Raw genomic sequence first — 20,033 nt, 5'->3', positions numbered from 1 at the left:
AGAATTCTTCATGCAAAAAACTGTTACTATGAGTCTGACACTTGCGTCTATTCCTGTTTTTCTCAGGCACCAGAATTGAACAGAGAGTCCTTATTTAAACACTATTTAATGCAGCAGAATCTGAGAGAACACTTGTTTTACTGACATTTGTATTATTACAGGGTAACAGTTTTCCACTGATAACTCTAAAGAGATTCAAAGGAATGGCATAGATGTTGTAATGTGTGACTATTTCTTTTATTCTAAAGACACCTACACTAAGTCATTTAAGCAAAAGCAATAAAAATATTTGCATAGTATCTGATGATTGTGTACATCCACTCAAATATAGACTGAAAGAACACATTCCTGCAGTTGATTATTTAAAATGAATTCTCTCTGCCAAACTTGCAAAGTATAGAAAAATGTATAAGGAGTCCTGCTAGAAAACTTCTGCAGTTACTTCTGTACTATCTACTTAATACAGTACCCAATTTAGGTGAAATTCAGATTATGCAGATCAGCGACTGCTATGAAATCAATGCACTGAGGTAAGGCTAGGTCAAGATTAGTGTCCCAGCATCAAGTACATCAAGTTAAACAATATTAGTATCTCCAAAACATTAAGAAATAGGCACTGAAATTTAAGATAGTAATACACATTAAAAAAAGTAAGAGAAAATTAATAAGAATAAATAAAAGATCTACCATCCCGATCTGCCATGCTGTCAAAGAAAAGCCAGGCGGAGTCATCCCTCCCATATTTAACAAAAGCTACATAGTGGCTTGTTTCTATGCAAAGAACAGCAAACAACTCCATCTTCTGGTACGGGATGCAGCCATGTCGCCAATCCCAGTCTGGCAGATCTTTAGGTAGTGACAATGGATTGAATTTATGACTCTGTCTCTTGGGATGAAGATGAACCTACAATTGAAGGGATATTTCAGAAGAGAAAAAACACCCCATAAGATTATTTGTTTCAGCGACAGACAAAGCTAAAAAGAACATTACTGCTGAACTGAAGATTAATGGCATTAGAGAAGGAACTGCAGTAACAGTAGCAGACTAAACGTTTCTTCTATTTTTCCCCACCAGTATAGCTCAATATTGCCCAGAAAATTCAAATCTGAGGTTAGAAGGGAGGTCAGATTTAATGCAACCATTTTCTACTAGGTTTGGGCTTGAAAACAAGCCATGACTATGACGGCTTTATGCAAGTTACCAAACAGCACTCAAAATTAAGTGGTTCCATGTCATGAATCTATTGATTCAAACAAGGTAGTATGTATGTAAAATTAGGATTTAAAGCAGGTGACAGGAAACAGATTCCAAGCTGCCTATGATTACTACTTCTCCACTGTGTTCAGTCACAGATTTGGCAGTTGCCATGTTTTCAGTAAGAAACTGTCGATGAATACATTGCAGGGTCAAGTGGAGTTCCTGATTTGTCACCGAAGGCTACATTTTACTTGGTGGGTGCAGTTACACTAGTACTGGTGAGAAAGTCTCACTATGCTCTTATGCCTTTCTTTTGATTATTACAGCATATACCATTTGGGTTAAACCCGTGTAGAATAACAAAGACAACACTTACTTGCGTATTGCACGTTTTGCAGAACTGCTTGATTTTCCCAGCAGAAATATCAGTATCTTCATAACATTCTCTGCACTCATACATAGCAAGCCCTCCACATATACGGCACTGCCTGGGAGCTGCATTGTTAAAGAAGGTATTAGTCTCCAATTTGGGGAGGCTTCTTTTGTTTTTTAAAATAAGGGGTATGGAAAAGAGGGAGGATTACTACTTTAAATGGAGAAAACCACTACATTAAAAAAAGCTAAAACCAGATTGCCAATCAAAGCAGAAATGTACCACTGTATTTAACTTCTTACCTTTGACATAATGTGGAATAAAAGAAAAACATTTAGAGTGGTAAATTGCAAAACAGAAGATGATAAAAATTAAGTTCTATCAACTGCACGAAAAAGTAAAAACACTTTTAAATCAAGTTAGTTCTCTCTCATCATATTGGTACAGCTAGCTTAGCCTAGCCCCTATGCCTGTCAACACCAGAAAAAAAAAAAATAGCATAAATTGATGGTCGTGACAGTGAAAGAGAAGGCCGTGATGGTTTCAGAGATTATTATTCTATTAATTTTAGCAGTTTTATTAATTCTTATCTCAAATTTAAAACTGGGTGTCTTTCCTTAGGTAATGCAGTGAAAAATTCCAGTGGATGACAAATGTCAGAAATTCACGTCACCAAAAAAAGTGATAAATTTATAGTTGAAAAATGCACCATCACTACATGATGCAGGCTTACATACTAATCTCAGGTTCTCTTCTTCTAGTTTGATTAACTAATGACAAAAAGCTTAGAAAAAAGCAGCACAAAATGATGAAGACTAATGAAATGTAGTCAACATTGTAAATACCAGTTAACCAATCTTGGTGCTACACTTAGCTTTTAAGATTTCCTACCTGCCATATTAATGAATTGTTTTGCTGCTAATAACTCATTTTTAACAACACTGTCCTGAAATAAGTTTAGTTGTACAGATACTCAAGAATTAAATAAACATAATCAAGCAAGTTATATTCTTCTGAATTACAGCTTTTAATTTACATGAGGGGAAAAAAAAAAGCATTCTAGACAGTAAACTTTCCTTTCTCCTCAGCCTCAGCATCTCACACTACATTGTTAAGTATTTAATAAAAAAAACAAACAAAACCACCAAAACTACCAGGAGTATTTACTTTCACTGTGTTAGTCACTCTCAACAACTCTCATTACACAACACAATGTTATATACTTACTGTCTTCAAGTAAGTCTGTTATATTTAATTCCAAGGATGGAAAAATTTTGTTGAACATTTTGAAGTCTTTTCCAAACCGAGGCATCTGGATAATCAGGCAAGAAGGTGCCTACGTAAAATGCCAGAATATAATGTAATGAGCTTGAGACAGATAATTATCTAAATTTAGAGACATACTTATAATGCTATGAACGTATTCATATTATTTAAACCTGCAGTCCATTCACTTCAAAATTAATAAAACAGTAAGCAAAACAAAATTAAGTCTTTGAGAGAAACTACAGCTAAAAAGAACAGGAAAGTGACATCTAAATCATTGTCAAATGTTGTAAGTCCCAGTCATGCTCAAGTATGACATTAAATATACCGGACTACGCTGCCCCATTCTGGCGGGGGAGGGGGAGGAATCTTCCCTTTGTAAAGCTTTTTACAAAACAGAGGTCTCTCAAAATATTAGTCCTTAAGACAACTTACTGGCAGTAACTAAGAAGTTTTCTTTTGGTAACTCTTTACCTAAATTACTTTGGTCTGTTCAGCCAAAGGATAGATGTCACTGAGTCAATCTTAAAATATTCTTGTAATATAGGCAACCTGTACCACTGACTTAGTGACCACTCCCATTTCCAACATGTCTGCATTTTGTTTTCGCACCAAATTCTGCTTTTGTCCCATTCCTGAATGTGCAAATATCTAGGTATCATCACTTCTAACAAAGCAACAGCTGTCACCAACCTCTGCAAACTTCAAGTTGCTGTTGATGAATGACCACTCTAGTAACTGCTGAATTGTTGGGACTCCAACTTTCTCATTTTTGTCCATAAAAATTTGATAGAAGTAACAGTCTTGTACTTTCTGACCTGCTGATCTAAAAAACAGATTTAAAAAAACAGATTCTGAAGCTCTACTGTAACCATGACTATATTTTACTAGGAAAATAACAACTACCAGAAAATAGTCTATACAACATCCTCTCTGTATTGAAATATATTGTACTTTAAAAAAATAAAACAAACCACAGCAACAACAAAATGCCTGAAATGACAGGCAATCAAGTATTAAGTGTGGACTGATTTTTAGAAAAACTTATTTAATTAACAAAATCAGTGTAAGTTTCAGACTATGTTTTAAAAACATATGCCTATGCATTACTGAACTACCAACTGAGAAATACTTCCTAAGCATATGCATCAAAAACTCTAACAGACTAAAGCAGCTTTCATTGGAAGGACAAGTAAGAGTTTCAGTAATAAAACATCAAAAAGGAATAACAATAATTCTCTTCAGTATGATATTCCCAATAAGGAGTTTAAAAAAATGACTGGGTTTAATGAAATACTTCATTTTAATCACAGAGATATTTACACTGCTTCCTACAGTGGAAGTCTTACATAGACTGCTAGTGTTGCTAGACTTGCTATACAGTTACAGAGAACTCTCCAAAAGGATAATCCAGATTTAAGGGCTGTCCAGCTCTAATTGTTAAGAAGCCTTCCACACCTAGGCAAACATTAAGAAGACAGGCTACTACATTAACTGCCAATGCTAGCCATAGCAAGTGGTCTGGATAAACTTCCTCATCCTCACAAAAAAAAAACCAAACCCAAAAACCAACCAACCAACAAGCAAAGACCAAACACTCACCCCACTAAACGAACACACACACACCACAAACCAACACACACACCCCCCCCCCAAAAAACAAGAACCACAACACAATTTAGTATCGACAGGGAGAGGGACAAAGGATTAAGCTACCAATTTAAGTAAGTTCTGAGGTCACATGTTTCAAAACAAAGTCAAAATTAAGTACTGATGTTTTCAGGTAATATTTCTGTTACATAAACTTAAATCTGAGATATTTGGGAAGAGAGCTTCAGATGAGTAATTCAGCCTACTCTGTAAAGACATAAGAAAGGATATAGAAGACTGTGCTAACACTGAAGAAATGGATTTTGCCATCATGGAGAAAAAGCATATAGGAATAACTGGCCTCCAATAACAAAAGAAAAAAAGTTAGACAGGAGCTGTTTCATCCCAGTGTCAAAGTTCCTGGAAACTTCCATCAAATTTGCTATAAACAGTAATCTCTTCCCATCCTAACCAGCATTTAAGACAACTTTGCTTTTTAGAGTTCTTGAGTGTTGAGAGAATTCTAAGGGTATGATGCTCAAAGTTACTATTACTAATTTTAAGCCTTCTTTCTAAGAAAGGAGACTTCTGAATTACTCTTTAAGAGTTAAGGTACGTACACAAAACACACCAACACTGGTGCTAAAAGCTGAATGATGGAATTTAAGTTCTGTTCTCCTCTGTACGGCACAGACATGACAAAAACCTGGAAGGCTAAGCTTTACTGAAGAAGGATTAAAGAAATATGGAAGACAGTGCAGAAACATAAAAGTGGAATAAGAGGCATCTTCCTCTGCTTTTACTTTATTCCTTTCAGCTGTGATTTCTACCACAGCAGCACACCTGTCAACTACCAAAAACTAGAAACACATTCTCACATGAAGATCTATTATTCTAATTATAATAATAAATACTATTATTATAATTATAGTATTGTACCCCAGCTGTTTCACCAGAGTAATACATAAGCCACAGGGGTTTCTCAGCATGTTGTATTTCAGAGAACTGAAGAGGGGCAGTAACAACAACTGTGAGGGTCTTAAGATGGCAAGCTATTCTCTAAACACCTTTCTATATAGACCCAATACATGCCTGAAGTTACTAGTTGTGTTTTGGCTGGGGGGGTGGGGGAGGCAGTTGACCTAACAGTAGATTACAAACATAGACCTTTGTCTAGGCAGAAGCAGGAACACAGTTCCAAATTCATTGTGTACCTTGATCTCTCATCCCTTCAAACTTTTTCAAAATTTCTCTACAGAACTACCACAGAAGATAGCCTCAGTGTATTCAAATGGCATCTGCGCAGTGAACTACAGCATACTACACACAGATGCTCTAGTTACGGCATCGCAGCTTCTGTACCTCCACATGGTGCAGCAGCCAGTGGGCACTTACACACCTCACACACCACTGAGCTAAAGCAGCATATAAACTAATACAATTCCTGCAACGAGGAAAAGAGTGAAAAACTATGGGAAATGCCTTGCAACACTGCCACTGCCACAGAATGCAGCAAGGAACCTGAGAATCTCAGGTGCCAGCTAGCAGAATGACAGCAGTGGGCAACAATCCCTACCTCTGTTAAACTCGCTTATGACAGCTGAATCCTTGCAGTGCTACAGTCAAGAATGAAGGCATACATAAATGCCAGCATCTGTTATTTTGATAAAGTAAGAGAAGCCAAACTTGATCAAGGCAAACCATTGAAATATTTTCATTAGCATTAAACAAGAAATGCAAATCAGTTTCCATAGCTTAAACACCGATTCAGCAATGTCTGCAGCTTGTCCCAGAGATAAGTAGCTATGAGCTGTAAGCCACATTAAGAAGTGCTGTAGGGTCCTCTTACAGCAGCCCTTCTCCAACGTAACTAACAGGAAGACAGTAAGGCTCTCAAGTAGACAGCGCTGGCACAAGATCTTTGTCCAGTTCTCACAAAACTATGTTCATGAGCTTTTGCAATGAGAGACCAGTGGGGCAAAAACCACCTACCAAAAAAGGTAGGAAATAGTGTCAAATTTGTCAGTATAACTTCATTATATTGAATTCTATTAGAAATACAAATCACAAGACAAAGGTGCTATCTCAAAAGAGCTATCTCAATTTGAAAGGCGGCAGATGCTCTCTCTTCATCAGCCTCTACAAATAGACGAGTTCAACAAAGAAAAAAGATTCACCTTATTTTCAACAGTGGCTCAACTCTTAGAATATGGTGAAATAAAATATTCAAAAATTCTTCTGGATCTGGGGGGGAAGGAAAAAAAAAGTCTTTTTAGTATGCAAAACCAGATACATTATTCAAAACTGATTTTAAATGAAAGTTTTCAAAAGTAAAGGTTCATTTTTACAGCTTTATTAACACAACAAGGTTATGACAAACTATGAACATTTTCATGACGCAAACCTCTATTTACTCATTTGGTATCAAATGGGCCTAATAGAAGACCCAGGCTCAACAGGGTAACAAAGCTTTCCAGTAAAGATCAAAAAGATGCTGTGTATTTCAGAGGAATCATTTGGCGCCACACAACTTCTCCAGGAGAAATAAAAGCTTTCAAAAGAAAACAGTGAAACTGCAGAGAAGCAGTGAGGAGTAGTGACAGTAACACTTACGTAAAACCACACAATATTACAAAGTTCATCTAAACTAGAGACCGAGTTCTCTAATCAAGAATGCAGCCAACACTAGCTTCCCAGAGTTCTATTCTCCCCCAACACAGAGTTTTCTGGTATATTTCTCTTCCTGCCATGAACCGCTATAAATATTGGTTTTCAACATTTACCATTTATAGAGAAAGCAGTGTTCTCCCAAACAAAAATGAAACAGCTACATAATACGATGCTAATTAATCATTATATGCAGCAGAAGATCAAAAGGTTGGGAACTGACTGTTCTAACATGATTTACACGTTTTATTTCATAAAATACTACATAACCATTGTGACAATGAAATATGGTAGTAGAAAGATTATTCCTCAGGGACCAAAGTGACATTTTGAAAGAGGACAAAGACCCCAGCCTTATCACAGTCTTCATTTCTGAGGAAAAGCCTTAGATCTCCCCTAACTGCTAGAAGGGAGTTACACATGCACAGGAAGGCAAGAAAAGAAATCCAGTCAGTGAAAGACTGTTATGGCAGAAACTGTTCAGCTAGGGTTCCCTACAGACCCGAGGAAGCAGAAAAGACCTTTTTACCACCCAATGGTCACTCAAATCTCTAGCAGAGATATTACTGCTACAGAGAAATATTTGTCTATTTTGTTCTCGTATAATTATATAGCAAGGTATTTCGGTTCCTTCGTATTACGATTCTTACAAATCTCAAAAGAAAGGAAAACCTCCCCAGTTACCTTTTTCCTCTGAAGTGAATCCTGATGCAGCCTCAACTTTTTCAAGTATTTTCCTCAGTTTCATGATTTTTGTAGCACATACATATCCATATCTAAGATAAATGGGTTTAATAAGCTATTAGCTAGTTTGTGATCAAGTCAGAGAAGCAGAAGAAAAACCGCTCTTAAACGCTGAAATGCAGGCTCCCAGATCCTTCTTTAACTGTGTACAGTATTTCTTAAAAACTATGTATTGTCTCCCCATATTCAATCTGACTTCACGTTTTTTAAATGCAGTATAAATTTAGTGCAGTGCTCAATGTTCTCACATAACCTTTAAATGCTCTTTTTAAACATTAACTTTCCAGGATAACTGTTTTCTGATTTTTCAGTCAATTACTTTTGATTTGTTTTCACTCTAATTTGCATCACTTAATACATCACTTTCAGAATGTCACATATAACACCACTGTGGGAGTTGTTAACAAAAAAAAATAATATTTCAATATCTGATAGAAAGGTACAGAACTGTATTGCTGACCTAAGAAGCTGAAGATTTGAGCATTCATCTTTTCCTCTGAAAGTTTACAAAAAGTGCAAAGAAAGTTTTAAGCGCTGTGGAAAGGTAGGAGAAGTAAGACTTTTCAGTCTTCTCAGCCACTTGAGATTTCTGCTACTTGGTGTGTATCCTACTACCTATACCACAGAACCCTGGAACACATCAGGCGAAGTACACACACCCTTACAAGAACCAGGGTTCAGAAGCCATCCTTTTATTCCAGGAATGAAAAGAAAACCTTTGTGATAAATTGTTCACTGACAGCCCACAGAATTTCAGAACTACAACTATATTATTTGCATGTTAAAAAAAACCAATTAAGCTAAAGACTAACTTGTCACGCACATTTTTGCCATATTTCCTTTATTCATTGTGCCTAAGAAATTACAAAGCTCATGTTAAGTTCTTTTAATAAAAGTGTTTCAACCACTTGCAGACCACATGTAAAAATTAATGAAACTTTTAAAGCCGCACCAAATCTATCAAATTGTGAAACTCAATATAAGATAACCCAAATACTTCTCATCAAGAACAGCAACATTAAACACATGTAAATATAAATGCCATGAACATAACTTGTATTTATCAATGCTTTTGTTTTCATACCTATACAAATTTTACAATAGCTTTATGCTGATTGCATTTCCAAATAGAGACTAGTGAAAATATTTTACCATCAAACAATGAATAACTATTTCCAGTTAGCACTAATTAACTTTACCATGAGGTAAAAATACTCAAAAAAAATTAAAAATTGAACAGACTGGCAGCAGCAGCTAGCCAAACTTTTCAGGTTTGTAATAGGAATGCACACACAGCAGGATCTAGTATAAAATTTATATTAAACCACAGACCACTTCATGTCTTTACTTACATTCTCAGAGGATTCACAATCTCTGTCCGCAACAGCTCTTGAGTCTCACTATAATACTCTACATCATTCTTTTCTTTAGGTCTGAGTAACACAGTGTCCAAAACAGAGCTAAAAGAAAACAGGCTATAAAGAAAAAAAAAGGAAGGTTGTTTTGATTCTGGAAGATACAACCATTCAGATGCCTGAGCAACTAAGACAAACCAAGCAAAGCCACAGGAAGAATCAAAGAACTAAACAAACTCAAAAAGAGATAATTATGGACAGAGGACAACATAGCTGTACTAAATAGTGAAAGTCCACTCTAACCCAGTATCCTTTCTGCAGCAGAGTAGAAAACTAGTTGCCCAGGCAGGATTCTGCAAGTAAGTTACGCGATGTTTCCCTCCCTCCACCCCCTGGCCTGTGTACTCTTTCATCCTTCAACCTTTTTACAGGCCAGGGACTCACTCAGTCAAAAAGAGTATAGATACATAAGGGCCAGCACAATTTGGACATGATTAGCACTTCATGTTATGCAGCGAATGCTGCAGAACTTGCTCAGATCGGAAGAGCATAGTAATGTGTCAAAGATTGCAGTGCATGACTTTGCAAGTTGCACAGTAATACAGACAGACAGTCATTACAACAAAGATCACGTGTTCTGCATTTCTAGCATGGGATGCCACTATACAAATTATGAACTTACCAGAATAAGGTGGAGTCTAAGTAACAGGAGTTGTAATGACCCTGGATACCTTTCTTCTTTCCAATCATTGTCTCTAAACCTTCTTTTTCCATTTTTGGAGGAGTGTTTTCTTCTACCACTTCACTTAAGTAACCTCCAAAGGCTGAAATTTTTTTTTTCAAAAGACACTTTAAAGCCTCAAATTTTATCCCCTTGAGATTTTCCTATTAAAGTTTATAGCTAAGTTGCTGCCTTAGTGTAAGCATTCCTTCTCTGGACTAGAATAACATTTTATTATAGCTGAGACTCACTGTCTCCGAGCAAGTGAACAAGGCCTTCCATTCCACTGACAATGCACATTAGAGTGCTTCAGAAAGCCTGCAGCACTGAATTAATTTTATCCAGTAGGAATGAAGTTCTCTTCTCATTATAAATGCCCTGTTCACACTATCCTACAAGTATCAGACAATTTTTTCTTTGCTGTTGTCCCAGGCAATACAACATAACCCAAGAAATCTAAAATATTTGAAGTTAGAAAAAAACCTGAGTTTTTCACCACTAACTTCCACCATAAAAATACATGCTTGTCTATGTTAATATTTAGAAAAAAATAATTTGACATTATAGAAAAATAACTCTTTATTTCTGATAATGTAATCACATATTGCTGAGTTGCAAATACCATTTTCAGCAAGACTGCTTTACAACTTCTGAAGTAAAAAATGTACAGCATAATGAAAATCCCTTAATTTTATGAAATTTCTTCAAATATATAAACATTTTCCCGTTTTAAAGCATAAAAAAGTAATCCATAGAAGCGTTATGCTCTGTACAGACTGATCTTCTATTCATTAATCTAAGTAATACCTGTACAGATTTTCAAGTGTTGAACACAAAGAACATACTGCAGGAATAAATGAAACCAAAACCCAGGTCAGTTCCCAGCCGATAAGTAAGTAATAAGCAGAAGCTCAGTACCTAGAGAGTTGCAGCGTTCAATCTGGTTGGAAACGGGCTGTAGTGAGGCAAACCTGGAATCTGGCCTGCAGCTTTTGAGTTTAACAAAAAGAGCTTTCTTCGGAGCACAAGTGAAGTATCGAGTTCCTTTAAATGTTCCATCCGTACAACCTGCACATTCATCTTCCTGAAATTTCAAGTGAGAATTCATTATTTTTCTTACTTCTAGAATTCTGCAGTAAGACATTTGATAAAGTATATACCCATAAGTACCCTTCAGGTACTCTGAAGCTTGATATACAATGTTCCTGCATTTTAGTATGCAAAGCTTCAGCTGAGGTGTTCTTTAACTGGATTTACTAAGGAAATGAAGAGTCGCATTTTTTTCTTCATGCTTAAGTTTTCACTCCATCCAAAATAAAACAAAAACTCCATCAGAAGCAGCATGGGGGAGGTGGGAGAGGAGAGCGAGAATTAAACCTAGTCAACATTAGGAACTTAACTAAGCTAGCTAGTCACTCCAGATTCCTTCTGTAGTTAGAAAGAGCACACATGCACTACCGAGCACCTTTCGAAACTCAATTAAAATCACTAAGCCTTGGGTAGCGTTAATACTTCCAGTGTGTCTGTAGACTGCACAAGAAAAATACCTGCTTCAGAACACACAAAATGTACATCAAGGAAAGACAACACAAACTAGGTACGAAAAATAACAAGTTATCATTATTTATCTTTGATAACATGATTTAAGGTATATTGTCTGCTTACTAACAATTGCTAGGTTTTAATGCAGAAATGCATGACAGGCAAGTCCAAGGCCCCAGTTTAACACAAGGCATCCTAAAATGCGGTCTAAGAACACCTGTTGGCAAACTGCAGCTTGAGCTTCACCCAAAAAACTCACAAGCATCAGGATTGCTGAAATTCCAGTCACATTCTCACCTACTTTGCTAAAGATGTTTGTTGTTTTACATAATTGTACACTGCTTTATCTGAAATTTTATTGATCATTATCCCAGATAAAGAACCCCATCTCCCTAATTGCATACACATTAATTTAACTGATAGCCAATCACAACCTTGGCAGCAGCTGCCACAGAGTAAATGTCAGCACATAACAGCAATTCATGTTTGCAGCAACTGTGAATTTACAAAGGACCCATAGGAACACATAAAGCACATGGATGTCAAATCAACAATATCACTACCACTGATTATCAAAACCAGTGTTACGACTCTGACAGTCGTAACTGACGCTGCCCATTTGCTGGTATGCAAAAAACAAACAAAAAATCGATATTCATTAAAGACTCTTACAGCCAGGTCATTTTATGTAAATCTGCATTTCAAAGAACCTTTAAATACAATCAGTTTTTTAAATTAAAATCTCCACAACATAAGCAAAGGGCACTCCCCTAAAGTAAGTGATCAGTCCTACAAATTCAATTACCCATTGTGACATAAAGATGTCTCAGAGCCTATTAAGAGAGTAAGGTCTAGGCAGCCACAAAAGTCAGAGCTCATCTAAGAATTTAGCTATGTTATAAGGAGACCACACGGTAACCCGTTTGGACAAATTCCTCCAGACTGACTGCTTTTGCAAAGTATACAGGCACCAAATCTCAGAAACAAAACTAGTAACGTGTAATTAATATTAATGTGAACTACAATTTGTACTTACCAGTTCCAGTCCAGCTAATACTTCATTTACTCCAGGGGGCTGGCCAATCCAACGGATTACTCCATAGAAAGGAGGATTTTCTTTAACTTCAGCCAAGGAACCTGCTTCAAGACCATGCGAGTTCCCGACTGGGCCTGCTGTTGATGGAGTCTCCTGGTTAGCCGTAGTATTTACATCACCAATGACTGATTGAACGGATAAAGAGAGAGGACTATGTCCAATAGTACCATTGGTACTTGATGTTTTTGTCAAGCTAAAAGGGAGGGAGTGAAATCTGTTTTCTGTAGACACAGAGTTTGTTAAAGGTGGCTGCAGTGGTGGTGAAGAATGCCCAAATCCAGGAGATGAATCAGTAAGTGATTTTGCAGGGTCTTCAGCAACTGTTAAAATCAAACCCAAGATGTTAGTAAATGACGGGGGGTTTTTTCCCCATCTTACAAAAGGAAAGACTTAGCTATCAAACCAGTGAAGTTCATCTGCAACCACATCTGATTTAATGGGTGTCCTGTATAGGAAGCACTAACAGCTGGGGACATGCAGGAAGATGTTTGTCACTTGGCAACAGTGGAGGGACAGAACTGGCTGAGGAGACACTGCTGTAGCCCTACCACTTTTACCACAACCAACAGAAATGAACAGCACAGAGAAAGGAGATGTTAGCCAGAAACTACAGGAAAGTTTAGATTGCAAACTTTTTTTTTTTACCCACACATCAGAATTTTTCTTTTAATACAAGTTAACAGCCCCAAGAATATGACTGTAATGGGCAAAACTAGGAAGAACTCACTGGTCAGTGTGACTGAGGAAAGGATTTGGTTCACAGCTTAAACAGATATGAGCAATTGCTTGTAGACATGATTTGCAAATGGAAAAGTGTTTATTCCCCTGGCTCTATCACAATATACTTTGGTTCTAACACAAGGAATCTATCAGTGTCTATAAAGAATAAAAGATTGAAATAAGTCATGACTAATGCAGTGCTTGATAAATGAGATCACATGTAATAGCCCAAGTGTTCTGTATCTTCTGTTACCTCTCTATGGTCTCTAACACACAATTGGTATTCACAGAGCAAAAGCCTCTTCATCACCTCTTCTCCCCACACTGTTTTATTACATGATGTCCAAAAATTTTTTTAAAAAATTATTTAATCCTTTACTTCCACAGTCCTTTCTAGATAGGATATTTACCTTGTTTATTTTAAATATTATAATAAACTAGTTTTTAAACAGAGTTCTAAGCTGTTGGAACAACATCTGCTAGGCAAGCAATAGGTTTCCATTGTAAATTAACATGATTAGTTTAGTATTTACCCCTCCAGTCACTAAGCCAGCCAGCCACACTTTAGAAAAGTTGACCAGGGAAAAAAAAAAAAAAAAAAAATTAGATCTGGAAGCAAATCAAGATATACTGATCCTTTCGATATGTGCACCCATCCTTGTAAGAATTCAGAGAGAGATTTTACAGAAATAACTTTAAAAAAATACTGAAAAAACATGTATGCTTAGTCAGATTCCACCCCCCTGCCCTTACTTCCAGACTGGTTAGCTGGCATGGCAGAATATTACAGTTCCCTTAGATCTGTAACATTAGCTACAAAACGACAGGCAAAATAAAATTACTCTATATACTTGGCTGCAAGGAATATCTTCATATCTTCCTTCCAAGCCTCAGCTTTTATTTTGCCTGCAAGACATACACATTCCCACAGAGCTGTGCATACGTTGCCAAGAATGTAATCTCCTACATGCAGAATAAAACAACAGGTCTGTCAATTAAGACGCAGTATATTTTCATGGGGGTTCCAAGATTTTTTATGATATAGTATGTCTTCCACTAAGACAACATATTCCAACTGTTTTAAATTTAAACTCATACTTGTTTTATTTGAAGAACATCAACACACTTTAGTTTTCTTTGGTCTTTTAAATAAAGTGTATGCCTACAAGAAAGACTATCATCTCTCTTTACCTTCATCAATATACCATGGAGGTTTTGTTTTCGTTTGAGGCTGAGAGTCAACTGATGAGCCATTTAATGCGTAGAAGACTTCAGATCTGTTTCTACTTCCAGCTTCAGAGCTAGACCCTGCAAAACAACACATTTTTCCGTAGAGATTAATCTCTATTTACTAAAAGTTAGCTAAGCTATACTTTCAAGATGACATTAACTACCCTTCCACAAAGAAGCAAACTCGCGGATCAAAGCTAACACAGTTCTAAGCTTGTAACAAGGTAGCAGTTTATTCCAAACCAACTTAATCCTCCAAGCTGAAATTTAAAGTCACCAACCTGAAAAGGCAGCAGAAAATACCCCTCAAGTGCAAATTTTTCATTACTATAAATTATGGATATAAAAGTATTTGAGATACAGTGTACAGCAGGTATTTTTTGTTTTTAAAGCAAAAAAATTTCAAAGTAGGCAAATAAATTACCAATACAATTCCACACAGCTATAACTTGTAACAATATACAACTGCAGTTACTTCAGTGATGACCATCTCTGCCAGCATCCAATGCCAGGCAGAGTGAAAGCTTACAGAATACACTGTCATTAGCATTCTACAACCCCAAATACCCAATAGTAAACTCAAAAGACACTGAATTTTTATTTCTGCCTAAAAAAAAAAAAAAAACCACCAAAAAACCAAAAAAACTCTCTCTTCCAGTTTGGGGTTTTTTTTTCCTGGGAGGATTTTCAGAGCTGGCCAAAACCAGAGTCAAAAGAAGTTTATATTTCAGGAATTCAATTTCGGTTTTGAATCACAGCAAAATTAACATATTCACTATTAAGTAGATCTGCTCCTGGGCTAAAAATTTGGAAGCTTCTAATCCTCCAGAAGGAAGACAATAGCAAACTATTAAAAGAAACAACAAAAAACCAAACACACACCACACTTTCAGAAAAACAGAATGCAGCCCTGAACTGGTTATACAACTAGGCAATATGCTCTTGAATTTTTGCTAAACCTCAAACTGTTTTTCATGAAAGTGAAGGTATTCTGAGCAGTCTTACCTTAAACCATCTACCATCTTTCTTATGATTAAATAAACTCATATTAATATTCTACTAAGAGAAATTTAACTTGATATGCAACTGAAATAATAAATGAAGTGATAGAAAATGCAAGGCAACACTTCTTCCCGAGCAACAAGAGATTTGCAATCTTACAAAGGTAAAGAAAATCACTTCCCATACGTACCTGTAGCCTTTGGCTTACTATGATTGAACAAGCTTTTGTCACCACCACCTCTTGAGGTATAGGCAAGCTTGGGAGGTCTCCTGTCCTGTGACACAGTCTCTAAGATGTGGTATATAAAGAGAATGTTAGATTCCCTTTTCTATGCTTTTACTGTGTCAGAGAAGTTCAACTTGAAATGTAACTGAACCAAGGTCTAGCATCATAAGTTTTAAAACTGACTGGAGCAAAACCTTACTTGGCACATAACCAACCTTTTATATATATAGGATTTGCTTCTATCACATCAGCAATTACTTTACTCTGAACTCTACCATTATTTCTTGAACACATCAAATAGATTCACTTCACGTTCTTCAATGTATGTGCATGCTTCCGTTACATGAAACAGATGCATGAAATGCTAAACTTTTTTTACTACCAACACATCTACAACAAATGCTCTTCTCCCCAAAAATGGCAAGCCCCCATGAATTCTCCAGAGAAGAGAGAATTCATGCAAAAACATGGATCTCAACTAAACGAACAAGCAGGAGGTGAACGTAACAAAAGTTAGCCAAATTGAAGAGAGGGCAAGGGTTACAGACTACTACAGGCTGTACAAGACTGCACATGCATTAGTACCTGTCTTCAGATAAAGCACAAACAAAAGTTTTACATGAAACATTTTTCTTTCTTCAGGAAAGGAGTTAGGGGACTGTAGTGGTTACAAGTTAATACTACTCATTGAATTACAGCAGATCGTGAATTTTTCCACAGTCTTGCTATGACTTTTCAAGTATTTACTCCCAGAATGCATAAACAATACCATCGATACATTTCAAGCACAGAAAGAACAGCTTTCTCATCCAAGATATTTAAACTCCTGGAGTAAACTGAACAACATTCAATAAAAAGATTCCTGCTACAGACACTCACATATTCATGAATCCTATACAACTGTACATGAATGACGACATGAATTTTGTTCAGTATTAAGGCTTTTCTACTAGTGAGACTGTAACCAAAAGAAGGAAACTGAAAAGAAGTATAACAGAGAAGGTTAAACTAATTCAAGTGAATGTAGGATATTAATTCCACAGTACTGTTTCAATCATATAGCTGTGCCTAGGTTGAGATGGTATCAAAGTCTGCCTTCTAGTTAAGAAAGCAGAGCGTACCTGGAATAACATCATTGATATGCAAAAGAAGTGTACTTTCAACACTTGCAAAACTACACAGCTGTATTCCATTATATCTTCCATCCCAGTTTCCAATAGGATTATCCTAAAAATAGAAAAACATGTTACATGTATCCCAAGAGAAGGTTTACATCATACAGAATACACACATACATCTTTAGGAACACAAACTTTGTATTTAGAACAGTCAAACATTACAGTCTTTAAACACAAATGCAAACTTTAAAACCGTTCTTTTGAGAAATATTTCCTATTTTAACAAGCATTCCTCTACTGAAATCCATTATTTATAAACAAGTTAGAACAATGCCAGTGCATTGTTAGGCAACAGCTACTGCAATCAAGAAAATGGAAGCACCTGATCTACAAAACCAAAACCAAATCACCCTTTTAACTACCAAAAATTTGGAAGCTGTTATTTTTTTTAAATTCAAGTTGCTAGAAAAAATTTTTAATGACAAGCTTCACATTTTCTTGAAAGATTTACTTCTGTACTTAAAATTCCGTATTTTTAAGGTAGAACAAAGTCAAACAAACCAAAGTTACATGAAAAAAAGCTTTTAACAATAGCTAACAAAGAAAAAGGCATCCAGACTACTTTTTTAAAAGGCAGAACAAAGGCAGTCTCACATGACAAACACTCAACACTATTACTTCGACACTGACATCTAACATTGCAAGTAGCTCAGTGGAGGCTCCTCAGAGTAACCACAGTATTTCTCCTGAACTGTTTAGCATCAAATAGGATACCATTTACCTCATGTCAAAAAACAAGTTACCACCAAGGGGCATCTTTGAACAGAAGTGTTTACTTCCCATTTTAGGTCAGCCTCCACTGAAGTAGCTTGTGGATAATGTTTCTTCTATATTGCAATTGCATGTAAATTACTAGCTAACACACATGCAAAAGTTATTAAAGTCAGATTATTTTCTTACCATGTCCACTCCAACAACGTATCCTAAACTTTCGTTTCCTGGTAAGACATCACAGAATATAACTGTCCCATACTCTATACTCTCTCCTATCTTCAGAGAAACCCTGGAGTTGATCTCCAGAGGAGGAAGTTCTACCTGCATTGCGTCAACTGGAGCTGCATAGTCACTTTCCAGTTCATTGTCATCATCTTCCACCAGCTCCAGTTTGTCCAAAGCAACAAAAACCCCACAATCCTCATCACATCTGAAAAGCTGCTTGCCTTGGTACTGTCCATCAGTAAAGCCCTGACCGCGACCTTCTTCCTAAGTGTTGGAGGGGGAAGAAGAGGAGGTAAAAAAAGAAAAGAAAAAAAAGGAAAAAAAAAAAGAGCAGCAGTGTATTTCATGCGAAAGCAGACTACTACAAAAGCAGTAACACAATCCAGTGTTTTGGAGAAATTGCAGTAAGAATTTGCTGGATGAACTATCATTATATCAGGAGAATTCTATTGCCGGAATTTGTGGCAAATATACACACTGTCTTAGGGGAATAAATAGTAAGATGTCATTAGATTAGAGAGTAGCTGCAGGCAGAATCCTTTTTACTCAGAGAAGCATGTTTTCTTCAGGTGCAACTCTTGCTTCTATCATCAAATTTTGCCATATCAAGACAAGAGTACTTCATACTAGACATAATGCTAAGCATCCAAAATTCCACTCAGATGCCAAATAAAGAGAGCTGATTTTCAGAAGCACTTGGGCCTGATATTTCCTGAGGTTCTTAGTGGGAACCACAAAGAATTTGGGAAAAGTTTGAAGAGTGCTTTGAAAAATATACTTCTAACGCAAGAGTGGCGCTCTCCTGAATCTAATCCTTAAAAAGCCTATGGTTGACATTAATTCTGCAGAAATACCTCACTAGGAGCACCCAACGGCAACATTCTCTATCTTAACTAGTTGCCATTTGACTTTCAGGGTTCTACAAAACCAGCAGCCCTAAAATCCAAGCCTGCATTTATGGATTGCATCCTGCCACATGCAGGGAAAAAAAAAGTACTCAACAGAAATCTGAGAGTCAGATATTTGCCGTGATGGGGATGTAAGTAATAAATTTTTCTAGGCTGGAAGAGTCAGAGTATGTTCAAGTCTTTTTGCCAGCCCATGCACCTCATCAAGCATCGCTTAACATGCAGAATACAAGGCTGATGTTATATGGTGTGTTCACAGGTATTTAATAATAATACTTATGAAAAGACTGAAAAGTACAGAATTTTTAGGGGTAATGGTGGTTCTAGGAAAAAAAAAAATATTATGACTGCCTTTTTAAATGGAAGATTTTTAGCTCATCTTATAAAATATATATGATGCTCCCACTTAGCAAGAAACTTACCAGCAACTCTACTCCAAAGTATATCCCTGTTAGGGACCTTTCTTGCATTAAGGGTCCTCTGAAGCGAACAACTCCAGGAAATTTATCATCTCCCGATCTCAGCTGTACTCTGACAGGTGAGCCAATATCTATTTGGATGCCTTTAGTTAACCTGCTTTTGCTTTTAAACAGACTGTATCTTTCCTCACAGTTAGTAATGGCCAAAAGCAACTCAGCTAGTTTTTCATTTATTTCTGTAACATCCTTCTCATCCACAAACAGGATTGCATGAGGTTGTTCCAGAATCTTTAATCCAATCTGTAGTTTCTTGCCTTTACAAGGAATATTTCTGGAGTGTCCCACAGAAGAACGGTCTTGAAAAAACTGCCCAATGCTACCTTTGGGCACTTTCAAGAGCTTTTGAGTCTGCTTGTCTATGACACTGCATTCTTGGAGAAGCAAGTAAAAGATCCGCTCTTCCCAATAGGATGAACTTGCTTTTTCTTGACTCCATAAGCCCGAATTCATTGTGATTAAAACTTCAAAAGCTGCACAGAAGTCTTCAAGAAAAATAAGCAGTTGATTTATGTGCACTGATCTTGACAAATGCTACTGGAGGGTCCAACCTTTGTGAAACGATGCAATATTCGTTTTGTAAAGAACCAAATCTAGAGCTGAAAGCCTAGAATAAAAAAAAAAAAAAAAGAATAAAAATAAAAAAAAGCAAAATTAAGCTGGGGAACTACAGCTAGTCTTAAGTAAAACAACAGAAAATCATTTAAATCTGTGACCAGCCCCACTCCTCCTACAGAGTAGAAATAGTTCACCAAATCTGAGACAGTGAATGTAGCCTTGAAACAGCCACAGTACTGTTGAT

At 36.6% G+C, this 20,033-nt stretch overlaps 1 protein-coding gene across 4 annotated transcripts in view; it reads right to left on the bottom strand.

Annotated features, from left to right (window-relative positions):
• The window catches only part of CYLD (CYLD lysine 63 deubiquitinase), a 30,472-nt gene that overhangs the window by 5,505 nt on the left and 4,934 nt on the right, over positions 1 to 20,033 (bottom strand). For 3 of the 4 annotated variants that reach the window (XM_069793643.1, XM_069793641.1, XM_009914510.2), the window contains exons 2-16: positions 19,178 to 19,838; positions 17,809 to 18,111; positions 16,852 to 16,957; positions 15,695 to 15,793; positions 14,464 to 14,580; positions 12,493 to 12,872; positions 10,833 to 10,998; positions 9,876 to 10,017; positions 9,191 to 9,313; positions 7,779 to 7,870; positions 6,605 to 6,671; positions 3,531 to 3,663; positions 2,799 to 2,907; positions 1,575 to 1,693; positions 688 to 904 (exon numbers count right to left, since the gene is read on the bottom strand). In XM_069793643.1, the coding sequence (XP_069649744.1) occupies positions 688 to 904; positions 1,575 to 1,693; positions 2,799 to 2,907; positions 3,531 to 3,663; positions 6,605 to 6,671; positions 7,779 to 7,870; positions 9,191 to 9,313; positions 9,876 to 10,017; positions 10,833 to 10,998; positions 12,493 to 12,872; positions 14,464 to 14,580; positions 15,695 to 15,793; positions 16,852 to 16,957; positions 17,809 to 18,111; positions 19,178 to 19,684 (2,680 nt within the window). In that variant the 5' untranslated portion in view covers positions 19,685 to 19,838. The remainder of the gene's footprint in view (positions 1 to 687; positions 905 to 1,574; positions 1,694 to 2,798; positions 2,908 to 3,530; positions 3,664 to 6,604; positions 6,672 to 7,778; positions 7,871 to 9,190; positions 9,314 to 9,875; positions 10,018 to 10,832; positions 10,999 to 12,492; positions 12,873 to 14,463; positions 14,581 to 15,694; positions 15,794 to 16,851; positions 16,958 to 17,808; positions 18,112 to 19,177; positions 19,839 to 20,033) is intronic. The other variant, XM_009914511.2, reaches the window with a different exon arrangement.

Source organism: Haliaeetus albicilla, chromosome 10 (genome assembly GCF_947461875.1).
Source record: "Haliaeetus albicilla chromosome 10, bHalAlb1.1, whole genome shotgun sequence".
In the NCBI taxonomy this organism is placed as follows: Eukaryota; Metazoa; Chordata; class Aves; order Accipitriformes; family Accipitridae; genus Haliaeetus; species Haliaeetus albicilla.
The sequence above is the reverse complement of the archived record's forward strand: the minus strand, read 5'-3'. Positions and strand labels throughout refer to the sequence as shown.